Source organism: Strigops habroptila, chromosome 17, assembly GCF_004027225.2.
Source record: "Strigops habroptila isolate Jane chromosome 17, bStrHab1.2.pri, whole genome shotgun sequence".
NCBI classification, from domain to species: domain Eukaryota; kingdom Metazoa; phylum Chordata; class Aves; order Psittaciformes; family Psittacidae; genus Strigops; species Strigops habroptila.
Window position 1 is genome coordinate 2,756,186 of NC_044293.2, and position 12,087 is coordinate 2,768,272.

At 40.4% G+C, this 12,087-nt stretch overlaps 1 protein-coding gene across 4 annotated transcripts in view; it reads left to right on the plus strand.

Annotated features, from left to right (window-relative positions):
* Positions 1–12,087, plus strand: part of ARHGEF12 (Rho guanine nucleotide exchange factor 12) — a 76,021-nt gene that overhangs the window by 30,345 nt on the left and 33,589 nt on the right. For 2 of the 4 annotated variants that reach the window (XM_030505250.1, XM_030505252.1), the window contains exons 2-5: positions 2,312–2,335; positions 3,065–3,153; positions 4,736–4,792; positions 11,728–11,826. In XM_030505250.1, the coding sequence (XP_030361110.1) occupies positions 2,312–2,335; positions 3,065–3,153; positions 4,736–4,792; positions 11,728–11,826 (269 nt within the window). The remainder of the gene's footprint in view (positions 1–2,311; positions 2,336–3,064; positions 3,154–4,735; positions 4,793–11,727; positions 11,827–12,087) is intronic. The other 2 variants (XM_030505251.1, XM_030505253.1) reach the window with 1 other exon arrangement.

Sequence of the window (12,087 nt, forward strand, 5' to 3'; positions counted from 1 at the left end):
TTAGATGAAATAAGTGGTATAATTAATCTTAAGCATCTTTTCCAGCCTTGGTGGAGGGACGATGGATTGTCTTTCCTGGATCCCTTTTTCTCCTTTTCTGCTTTTCAATGAAACACCTGATTACTACTGCATCTGTTCACCTTACAGTGTTCAGACAGGGTTAGGTTGGCCTGAGATGGCTTGTTTGCTTTGCTTTGGGATTCATGTTGTCTGTCTTGCATAAAGTAGTTTTTTACTGGCCGAAATTTGTAAATGAGAGGACTGAATGCTAAAGAGATCTGGCTTTGCAGGTAGAGCAGAATGAGGAGAGGTCTGAATTTGAATCAGCATGGATTTCCCAGGCTTCTAAGATTAAAATAGTGCTTTTTATGGGGAGGAGCAAAGAGGACTACTACTTCTTGTAGGGTCTGTATGCAATCTTTTTCTTCAATTAACTAACTTCTATACTGCTTTACCCATAGGTTGCTAAGGCTTATGTAATCAAAGGCCCTATTTATCCCCTTAATTTTGAAGCTGTTCCTGAACTTCGACTAAATTCAATGCTGTTATCTAAAAGATGGCAAGTGTCTTGATGTGTATAATCATTTTCAGTAATAGTCAGACAACATTTTAATTTCACTCGCCTAGTGTGTCATCAGATGTTCGTGTCAGAGTTGCCGTATTAGTGCATGTTTGCATAGGGGATTGGCATGTGTGAGCTGGCCAGCATTTTGGGTGTATACGCATTTCATGGACTACCTATTATTCAAAGTAAGGGATTAAGTTGAGTACTTCTGCTGTGTATCCAGTTATGTTTTTCAGGTAATGGGAAGGGACTTATTGTAGCTTTAAGACTGTGCTATTTCTGGCTGCACCACTCTATGTCTAGTTATCGAGGAAAAAAGAATAGGTGAATAGGTGACAAGGTGCCCCTCCTTTGGAGAAAGGAGCTTAAAACATGAGGTGTGCATTTTGGGCAGTCGTCTTGGTGGTACTCGAGGAATGTGCTGTTGTAATGCTCTGAAATGTTCTTGGAGAATGGGTTGGTTCTGCGTGTTGGACCAGTTGTTGGACAGGGCCGTTGCTTAAGCTCAGTTGAGTATTGAGATGGTGTGTTTGGAACTATCCTGCAGTGATGTTGTCTCATTCTAACAGACTTAACATGGGATTATTGATTTTGACCAAATAAGTCTGCTTAAACCAAGCTAAGTTAAAGAAAAAAAGTATTAGATTTTAGATTTCTTTTTATTTGAATTGTTTCTCTGCCTCCACACCATTACTTCTTGGAAAACCTGTATAAATAGCAGAAACTGAATGCAGCAAGGATAACTATTATGTATATAATGGGAAATTATCAGCTGTAATAACTGTAGAAGTCTTCATTTAGAATGAAAGTGACTTAAATTATCTATTCTTTTACACAGCACTAAATTTTTGCATAGCTTTCCAGCCGAAGGATCGAAAAACATTCAACAAATAGGAATGGAGCCAAACTTCTATAAAATTTGGGGAAAAAAAACTAGTTCTGCTCTATGAAAGCAGAAGTTGGTGCCTTAAGCTGCATGGCATACACCTTGCTCAGTCATTTTTCTGTGGAAATTCAAGGGCAATAAAATCCTGGTTTCAAAAGTCTCACATCTTTTCCTTGCTTAAACGCATATACACTTCCTCCTCCGTTTAACTGGATTTGTGTTACCTTTTTTATCTGTATGTCCCAGTAATCATATTCGGAATAGTTAATTTCAGCTTAACTTTACTCCGTTGTGCTGGTCTTGAAGATGGCAAGTTCATACAGTTTCATGTAAATACTAAGATCTTGTTAGGAGGAGGTGTCAGCATGAGCTCCTTTATACTGCAGAACCCACACAGGAGGAAGACAACCAGAATGTCTCAGCTATAGGAGAATTTTCAGTTAGAGTTTGGACCTTCAGTAAGTACCAGGTACTCAGTCCATCAGCAGGACACAGAATCAAGCTATGTGAATTTTAAGTGTATGAAACTAGTTGTCATGAGAGTAAGGTGACCCATGAGCTGCAGTTATGTATGAAGAAAGAGCGAGCTACTAGATGCTGAACATGAGCTCACAGGTTTCTGTTCTTAGTTCTGTTTGAAACCTTAAGCGTATTGATAATAATTCTTTACCTAGTTGAATCAGTTATAAATGGACTAATAATTAGCTGAAGTAGAAGAACAAAAAGAGGCTTGTTCTCTTGTGACAGTGTTACAGAAGTGTAATATAACTGTTTGTATATTTAAGCATTAGTGTTGATATCAAATGTAATCTCGAGGAACAAAAAGGGTCACTAAACTTATGTTCTTTCTTTCTTTTCAGGTTTCCTCTCAAAAAACCTACAAGGTGAGTTACTGAAGTTTGACTTTTTACCTGTATTGCAAGTTATGATACAGCCTTTTTGAAGGAGGAATGCTTTTAAAAGAAGAAAACCTAAAATGTACAAACACAGATAGCAGTACCCATTACGTATGCAGGAAATTAATATCCAGGTTGGGACAGGGTGCCAAAAATACACTTGGTGGTGCACTTAAAGTGCATGGCATAGTGTTACCACTTGCATTTCTGTTATGTACACTGGCAGGTTGTCTTACCTGAGATTTGAGATGGTCAGAGAAAGTGACACTGTGTTACTGAATGATACACAAACGCTTCCTTTGAGGGGATGTTCTAAATGTTTAATTTGTGCATACAAAGATCATTAAGGTTCGCTGGGAGAGGAGGTGGAGTGAAGATTTCAGGAGGTTTTCCAGGTTTATATAGCTTGCAATCATTTTGCTTTTAAAATAATATATGGCCTGGTGTTGAATGGGAAAGAGAATGCGCTTACTGTTACTAATATAAAAGGTTAATGAACCTGTTACCTGGATACACTCCCAAAGATGGTGAGGGAGATCATTTTTCCACTTGAATTCAGTCTGGGAATAAATTTTTTAAGTGAACTTAATGCATGCATTTTAATCTAAATTCCTTGTTAGCAAACAGAACTAGCTCAGGTTATTTCCAAGCTCCTCGCCACTTAGGCAGTGCTTCTGTGGTCCGGTAGTCAGGATCCTCTGCTTTGGTTTGACACAGACACGGCAGCATTCTGAGCAGAGAGTCTCCAGCTGACAAGAAGCAGAAGGTCGAACGCTGCAGTAGTACGCACGACTTTGATCCGACAGGTAAAGTCCTAAGATTTCACAGGTGAAAATCTGAACTTCAGCTGGAAAACTAGTAGGGGTTGGATTCAAATCATGTCAACAAATGTGGTTTTCAGAGTTGCCTCGTTCTGCGATTGCATAACGTTTTTGAAGCATGTGGGCATTGAAATGCATATGGGCTTGCTTTTCGACATGCTCATCTACACAGCAGCTGTTAACTGTGCGAGAATAAGCCTAGATTAGTGGTATCAGTGAAAAATTATAACTGCTTCCTTTTTCAGAGAAGTCAGTCTGAAATTTCAGTAGGCAAACACTGTAATTAGTTGTGAGGAGCTCTTTTGGCCATTTTAGTTGAAGTGTGAAATTGGTGATGTTACAGGCTCAACTAGCACTAGTATTCCTTGTTGGGGTTTTGTTGGTTTGGGTATTTTTTTTTTCCCCTTAGTGGATTTTGATCCATCTCTGTCACTTGTACGGTGACTTTGTACTTTCCAACATGATAACCATGTAATTTTAAAGGATATGCTCTCCTATGGTGTTTTTAACCTTCTAAAAGGTTAAATTAGGGTCAATTTGGTAAGCCTGTCCAGCGCTGGCTTGGAAATTAGAATGCATGCAGGGATTCTTCATTCTCTTTCTGAAACACTAACCCAGCGACTACTGTGTGTGTTCATGAAATGCATGACAGGCTCCTGTCTGAGCCTCCTGGCCCCATGCAATGTGCGTTTTTCATGTCTCTGCATTCTGCTTTCAGCCCAGTCTTTTCCCTGGGGCTTGCGGAAGACATGAGAGTTGAATGGAAGGGTGGTAGAACTCGTAGAATGTGTTTTTTGCACAAGACACTTGAAGCTCATGTTTATAAAACATCCTGTTCGTTAATGCTTTCTGCCACTAGCTGCATGCCTCCTTCCTAGTGTGCACAAAATAAATGGGCTTTTAATGTCGCTTTAAAAAAGAATCCTGTAAGGGAGAGCACCTGAATTAGTGCTTGTCTTCTTTTTCTTTATCCTTGGGAATAAGTAATGTAAAGCTATTTTGGGTTGGGATATGTCGGGGGAGGTCTTAGGCTCTGAATCTGTTTTGTAGAAGGAATTTGTTTTCTTCAAAACCAAACTTCAGGAATCCTCTAATTTTAATTTGATGGAAATCATTCCAGTTTTGAGAGCTGTTACCTGGCACCACTGTTACCTGTGCTTGTGATCTGGTCTGATAGATGAACTCTCTACATTTTATTTTTAAGGGGTGAATTCAGAATGCTGAACAAGTATGCATATGTCAATTACTTTGCAGATAAACAATTCCAGAGTTTCTATACTTAGACTGTTTTTTATCCAGGATACTTTTTGTAGTTCATTGCAGAGAACTTCTTTTATTGTGTCTTAGATTCTGTAGTAGATTCTTTGTGGTGTTACCTGTGTCTTCATGCTCGTATTATTCACCCCTTATTCCAAGTGTTTCACCTGTGTTTTGTTCACATCTTATTTGTGTTTTGCACGATTTAACCTAATAAATCAGTCTGTGTTTTTCATGAAGTTTTTTTTTTCTCATGTTTGGTCTCCATATTTTCTATATCTCTCTCTCCTTTTCTCCTGCTCTCGTGCAGATAGCTCCTCCAAGAAGACAAAGTCTAGTTCGGAGGAGAGTAGATCCGAGACGTATGGTAAGCTAAAGCAGCTGCTGCAGCCTTGCACCTTTGCAGTCTGCTCCATGCTTTCTGTCTGTGCACCCAAGGCTTTTATCCTTTACATGATCCGCATGGTTGGCTCTGCAGCAGGGAGTGGGAAACTGGGTTTAAATGTTGCTTCAGTGTATCAGCTTGTAGTTTTTGTAGTGGCTGGAAACTAACCTGTACCTGGTTCTGTTATCTGTTGATAGTTGGGAAAACTTGCTGAGGCTGCTCTTCTTGGAGATCTTGTGCCACTGGGTATTTTTGGCATTGTATGAAGACACAGCTCATGCCGGACTCCAGCAGAGTTTGTGGTTGTAGGAAAGTCTGTGGAGGTTAATCTGGATGAGCCAGCAATTCTTCTTTTTGCTTTATTTGTAGAGGATCTCATGTCATGTTTCACAGCAGTAGAAAAATGCATGTGTAAATCTCAAAAAATCTAAGAATATGAATTTCATTCACCATTCTTTATTCTGCAGAAGGGAGTAACTTCCCTGGCGGTCCTCTTGTTTGGTAGTGTTTTGGATCCTACCAGCTTCTTAGGAGCCCTGGACCTAGTCTGAATCTGGCCAGTACTGCTACATTTCAGGTTTCTAAGTGTAAATGTCCACCTCTGTCTTGACTCCAGCCATGGGTTACCTTTTCTTTTCATTTCCCGGGGTTTTTATTCCTTGATATTTAAAACAGTCTGTGATACTTCCTATTTTTATTCTGTTGAGAAAATCGCTTGCTGCGTAACCTGCTGTGGGCTTTTGGGCAGATGCAATGACTCTTCCAGTATCAGCTTTATCATTCCGCCAGAATAAATCTACCAGGTGTTGATGGCTGTGATCCAACTTCTTAAACCACCTATGTAATACACAATGATGCTGTCATAGCTCTGGTTGTGAGGAAGATTAAAAAATAAAAGCAAAAAAAAAAAACCCCCAAAAACCCAAAACCCACCAACCCTGAAGAGCTCCTTCTAAACCGACATAGGCATGTTGGTAAAACCCTTTTAGTTGGTGCAGTTTAGGGAGGTGTGATCTGTTCCTTGTGTGAAAATGAGATCTCTTAACTTTCCCTGGAATTTTGAATCACATGCTTTTCTTAAGGAAAAAGAAAACATGACAGTTACGTTCCTCAGGGTGTGAGGCTAGTCCTCAGAAACTGTAAACAGGTTTTGAGAGTGCATTGCTTTGCTTCAGTAGAGCTGGAAACCCGTCTTAGGGAGACCTGGCTTGCTGTAGCTTGGATCTCTTCCTCCCATGCTCAAGGAGAATGAACAGGGAAGTGGCCTGCTTGGAAAGCATATGTTTTGGGATGATGCTTCTGATGAGCTTGTATTGAAGCCTCGACCAGTTCTTCCCCTTGCCAGGTAGACGCTGGTTAGTGACAGCACAGTCAGGTTGACTGGATCCCTCTGTTTGGAACCTGATTAATTTTTGCCGAACGCTGCTTACCCATAATATACTGGAGGTGCTGTCAAGCTATTGTAGGTTAATTACAGGAAACATTTGGTATGCTTGATGGAATGTATCTGTGTTTATACTTCTCCCTCAGTCTGTACAGTGCCCTGGTTTTTCATGCATGGCAGAAAGAAACATGACTTCCTAACGTAAGCCTTTGCTTCCCCCAAAGTTTCCTGCAGATGCTCCATCCATGTCCAGTATCTATGGGAGCAGTTTCCACTCATCCTTCCTTTCCAGTGGCCTTTGCTGTGTTGGAACTTGCCCTGCCTTTTTTCTCTACCCTCTGCTTTCCCCAGGTTCTGTGGTATGTGTAGAGAAGTCTGCTGTTTGCTTTGGATGGGACCAAAGTATTTAAAACCCTACAAGTAGAAATACTGTACTGATAGTTTTCTCGCTGGTGACTGGATGTTAGCTGGCTCTTTCTTTGGCTAGCCATTGGACAGTGAATAGTAGAGAAGTCTTGAACGACAGCAGGAAAAGGAGGTGTGGCTTTGGTGTATGTGTTTGTTCTTACCTCTTGACATTCTTAATTAAGGAGCAAGAGACCAGAATTTCTTGAAGTATATGAGTGGCTTCGGGAGGGCGGAGTGGGTAGGTAGGGAAATTGTTCCAATATACAGAAGCTGATTTATAGTGCCATGAAACTTATTTCTTCCATACATCCAACCATCTCACGTCTGTGTATTTACAAAACTTAGATGATCAGGAGAGTGGGTATAGTTTCAGATATGCTATAATTTACTAATGAGTGCCATAATCTCTGACAGTACTTGATACCTTTTTCTTGAAGTAGAATTCTCGTCTCTTAAATGAATTTAAGATTGAAATTAGTGGTAGGTGAGAGATAACAGTTGCTCTTCCCTTTTCCCTTGCTTGCTCTCCAAGGATATCTTCCCTTACGTATAGTAATGATCAGTTTCTGGTCCAAATAATAGACTAGACTACTGTATACATACTCTTTCACACATTCTTGGCAATTTTGGGATAAGTTTTTAAACCTTTTTGTTTCGAAAGCCCAGATTTTACTCCTGTTGAGATGTTTTTGAATTGAATTTACTTTTCCTGGTTTGTTTCTTGCAGTTCTTGTCAGCCCTGTGTCTTTATGTTGTGGCCACCATTTTTGCCAGACTCTTAAAAGGGCTCTTGGGAGCCCCTCATCACTACCCTTATAATAGCCAGAAAGGGCTGGGAGTGCAAGGGGCACTCGACCACAGGGGTTGAATGTGTCGTTGCCATGGGAGCAGATAGTCCTATTTATCATGGGTAAAATACATGGTTCTCTTTTCGAGAAAGGTTACCAAGCCTTGTTTTATGAACAGTGTTCAGTGCCATTGTTATTAACAGTTTTAAATAGACACTGCACTGATTTCAAACAATACAGTTTTTGCACTGACTTTACATGTCTTCTATTACCAGGTTAGTGGAGGAATCTGAGGAATGCTGCCATTGTGGCATTTGGTATGAAGATCACTGTAATCACTACAATGAAGTGAAATTCAGAATTTCATCCTATGAGACATTTTCTGAATATAAGCTGATAGTTTTCTTTTCTTTGTGGAGCAGGGTTTCTGAAAATATTTTCTAGAAATAAAGCTTCCCAAATGAAGTGAACCATTTGGGCACTCTCGAAACCCCAAGGAGTTTGTTTTTGTTTCTTGAGTGATTCACGTCAAATCACTATATTAAATTGCATTTTCCCATTGTGGCCTCATGCCTCCAGGGAGGTTATAGTTCACAAGTCTCCTCCCATGCTCTGTCCCACACAGTTTGATCAGAGGAAAAGCTACTTTGTATTATGGGAGATGTAATTCATGTCTCTGTTCTCTCTAGTGAGTCAGGTTTCTAGAATGAACCCCTGCTCTGTTTGTTGTGTGCTGCTAGGGAAATTAACTTTCCTATTTGATTGAATAACTTCCAGACATTTGGGTTGTGTAGAAGTGAAGAAGGTAAATGATCCCTCCACTCGAGAAGCTCTTGGACAGTCGAAATGTATTTGGCAAGACTGTTTGAAACAATCATTTTTACCATGGTGTGTCAGTGACCTTGAGAAGTTTGGACTTTCCCCTTCCTATTAGCCAAAAGGCACCCTTGTAATGGGGCTGGAGAACTGAGCCATGGTGTCGCAGAGGGAATAGTGCCACCTATCGAAGAGCTGATCGTCTGGCTTTTCTTGCAGTTTCTTTTTCCTGAGACTGGTCATTTCTAACTGCTTTCATTTTTAATCTTAAACCTCTTGAACTACAGCACATGGTTAGCAGCTTTACTGTACTCTTGGCTTGAAGCTACACCAGTGAGTTTGGGGAATTACGATATCCATAAGGATGAAAAACAATTGTTAATATTTTCTCTACAGAATTTTATGAGTCCACTCAAGATAGGAACATGTAGTCTGATTTTGTGTACTTAGAACATAGTTACAGTGATGTCTCCTCACTTTATGCCATCGAGATACTGTCATGTCAAAGTGCATTTGGGAGTAAGATGATTATTGATTTGATTACTGTCAGTGATGAATCCTGTTGACCTTGTAATGTTAACTAAGTTTCAGGTGGAAAAAGTGAAGTATCATGGTAAGATACTTCAAAATGAATGACTCATTCATTCCATCTAGAGAACACTAAGAATTGGAACATGCAAGCAAAAAAGGTGAATGAAAAGCTGATTGCTGCTTGCTAACATGGGCTCTTCGCTATTGCCCCAAATTCATAGACTTTAATTAAAGTGGGTGAAGTTGGTGTAGTTAGTAATTTAATGTAAGAATTCCTGTATGTACTTGTGATATCCAGGCGTGACAGTAGCAGCTCTTGGAAACTTTGCATTGTGTGTCATTGGACTCTCAGTGGTTTGTGGCTTTCCTTTAAGTTCATTCCAGAGTGTCTGATGAGGTGTTCAAGGTACAAGATGTGGGTTATGAAAACATTGCTGCTCTGGTCTTAAAATTCCACTACTATAAGCAAATTTCGAATTGAATGTATTTTACTTAAGGAACAGAAGTGAACAAATGGCACATTTGGGGCAGTTATTGCTAATTTTGCCTCACAGCAGAGTAAAAGAGAGCACTTGAAGGCTGCTCTTTTTTTTCTATCTGGTTCAGACAGGGAGTGCTGTCAAAGCTGATCTAGTTCTGCAGGTAATAGTGTTATCTTCAGAAAACTTTCAGATAACTTCATTAAAATCACTATAAAGCTGCTTTGTATCTCCATCATGCATGATATCTCTCAGCCGATCTACCTGGACCTCATTCCAACCTTTTCTATTGTATTAGGAGAAGGGTTAAGTGCTTGCTTCTTGTCTGAAGGGAATAAATGAAGGGAAAAACCAATAACGGCCTAATTTGTGTTCAAGTCCTAATTTCAGTTGCCTCCCAATTCTGAAATTAAAAGGTGGTCTTGGGTGCAATTGAGATTTGTGGTGTGAAACAGTTTAACTTGATTCTATGAGTCTTCTTGGAACTTAAATTATACTCTGTAGGGTCAGTTTGTGTTGCACATCCTACTGCATTGCCACTGCTTTGGTATCAGGTTCATTCAAGGAGGAAGCTTATCAGTAGATTCAAGGGTTGTTGGTTCTGGAAGTGAAACATACTCAGTGGAAGAGCACTGACTATGCAGGGCTATACTGTGCCTTTAAACAAGGACAGTTCTTGTGAGTCAAAAGATTAGTTAGTGTCTTACTCATAAAACCTGTACGTCTGGCAGCAGGATTTAAAACGAGCTGTTTTTATGGAATAGCATATGTTCTCTTTCCCACACCCCACCCTGGGGCATCATTCTTGTGAAGTGAGACTTAAAGAAGCTTGGTCCTATAGAAAAATGGGAGGTACAAAAGGGAGAGGCATTTTCTTTCACTTACCTATATAAAGAGGGTGTGAAAGGTGCTAGGGTTTTTTCTTCGTCCGCTTTCACCTTGCATCCATTCCATCAACTTACTACAGATAGCTATGTATAGCATAATTTGCTTCTACTTTATTGGCAGAAGGGGAAGTTACTGGGATAGGATCCTGTGATCAGGCTGCTGCAGAAGTGCTGGAATGCAACCTTTTCCACTACTCCCACACCCCTTTTCATACATGCCACACTCAAGGAGAACAGGGCTGACTGGGCAGACAGTATTTTCACTTGAGGCTTCTCATTTCCATTAGGAGTTGCTCTAGAGAAATGAAAGGAGCTGTAGTGGTGCGAGAGTAATTTAAGACATGGCTATGACTCCACGCTGTTACAATTCGTTCCTTAAAAATGATTGCAGAAAAGACAGTCTTGCTGGGACAGCATCTTCACAATTCCCTTTGCTCCCTCTATACTAAATGAAACTGCTACAATTTTGGTGTCCGTGGAGAACTCCAGTTCTTTCTCAAGATACCGGTGTAAGAATTTTGCCTGATGAAGCAGCAAAGCAAGCTGATAGAAGTAAGGGTGATGTTTAGTAGTGAGTAGTTTCTGCTGTGTAAATAAAAGAACATCCGTGAAGCATTTTGCAGAGTTCCTTTTCAAGATAAGGGCTTCGTTGTGGTAGACATTTTGCAGATGCACCTAGGAAAGTGCTCTGTGGTGGATATGCCAGCACTGCTGCTTTGTTTTGGTTTTCTCTTCTTTCATTTTTGGGCAAACAATAGATATACACAACATTACACCTTTTCTAGATGCTGCACCTACTAGGTACATTTATCGCTGCAGCAGTATTTATGTTCACATTATATGGAGTAATCCTAACACAGGGAAACAAAACAAGTTACCTTTGATGTCACACAGCAAGTTAAAGGAGGAGCAGAATCAAACTCGCATCTCCTGGTGTTTTGGCTCCGTACTTCAGTAGCTCAGAGGGAAGCACGGTCTTGATTTCAGATGTGTTGTTCAGTGTAGAAAGCGTGGCTTGTACTTCTTTGCTGCTGCTGCTCTGGTTCTAAGCGATATTCTCATGTCTTACAGAAGATGCCTCAAGATGAGATTTTTGCTGAGAATTGGGAGAACTTTTCCTGATTAAATCTGTTCTAGTCCAACTTGCCGATGTTAGCCTGAGAGATTTGTGACTTCTTTAATAGAGTAGCTTGTAAAAGATGTTTGGTGTTTCGGTTAGTGTACTGGAACATGACAGCCCTCTGCTGTATTTTGGAGAACTATTAATCCAGACAAAGGGAAATCGTGCTCGTTGGTTCGTGTACGTAGTTGCTCTTCCTTAAAAGCTGCTTTTGCCTCAAGTTGTGTCTGATGTGCCAGAGCTGTCTGCATCTCTGCTGTTGTATATCTCTGTTTCATGTAACTGAAGCAATAAGCTTGACCTGTCTTGATATTCCTATCTGTTTCTGGACTGATGCCCTGTTTCTGTCTCTCATTTATTTTTTCCCTCTGTTGTATTATACCAGTTTCTTTCAGTACTCTGTGATTATCTAGGAGGATAAGGTTTTGGACTGATGCCTAGCTTGTGTCTCTTTGTATTTCTCTCCTTCTCTTTCTTCTGCCCTTTCCCACCTTTCTTATGCAGGTCTTGTTCAACGGTGTGTTGTTATCCAACGGGATGAAAACGGTTTTGGGCTGACAGTCAGTGGAGACAATCCAGTCTTCGTGCAGTCCGTCAAAGAAGGTGAGCAGGCTTGCTAGATGGTCTAGCCAGAGAGCAGCCTAGGGAGTTTTCATGTGAATTGAAGAAACGTGCACAAGCTGGAGGAGAAAACTCCAAATGCCCTCCTTAAAAGTGGGATGGCTGTAGCTTGAGGAATAGATAGATGTTCAAGGATAAATTGGGATGCAGTGAATTGATGTATTTGGAAACTGACTTCTTGTGTCTGAGAGGAAGTAAGCGTGGTGGGGTTGTGGCTTGACATATCCGCTGTAAAATGAGAAC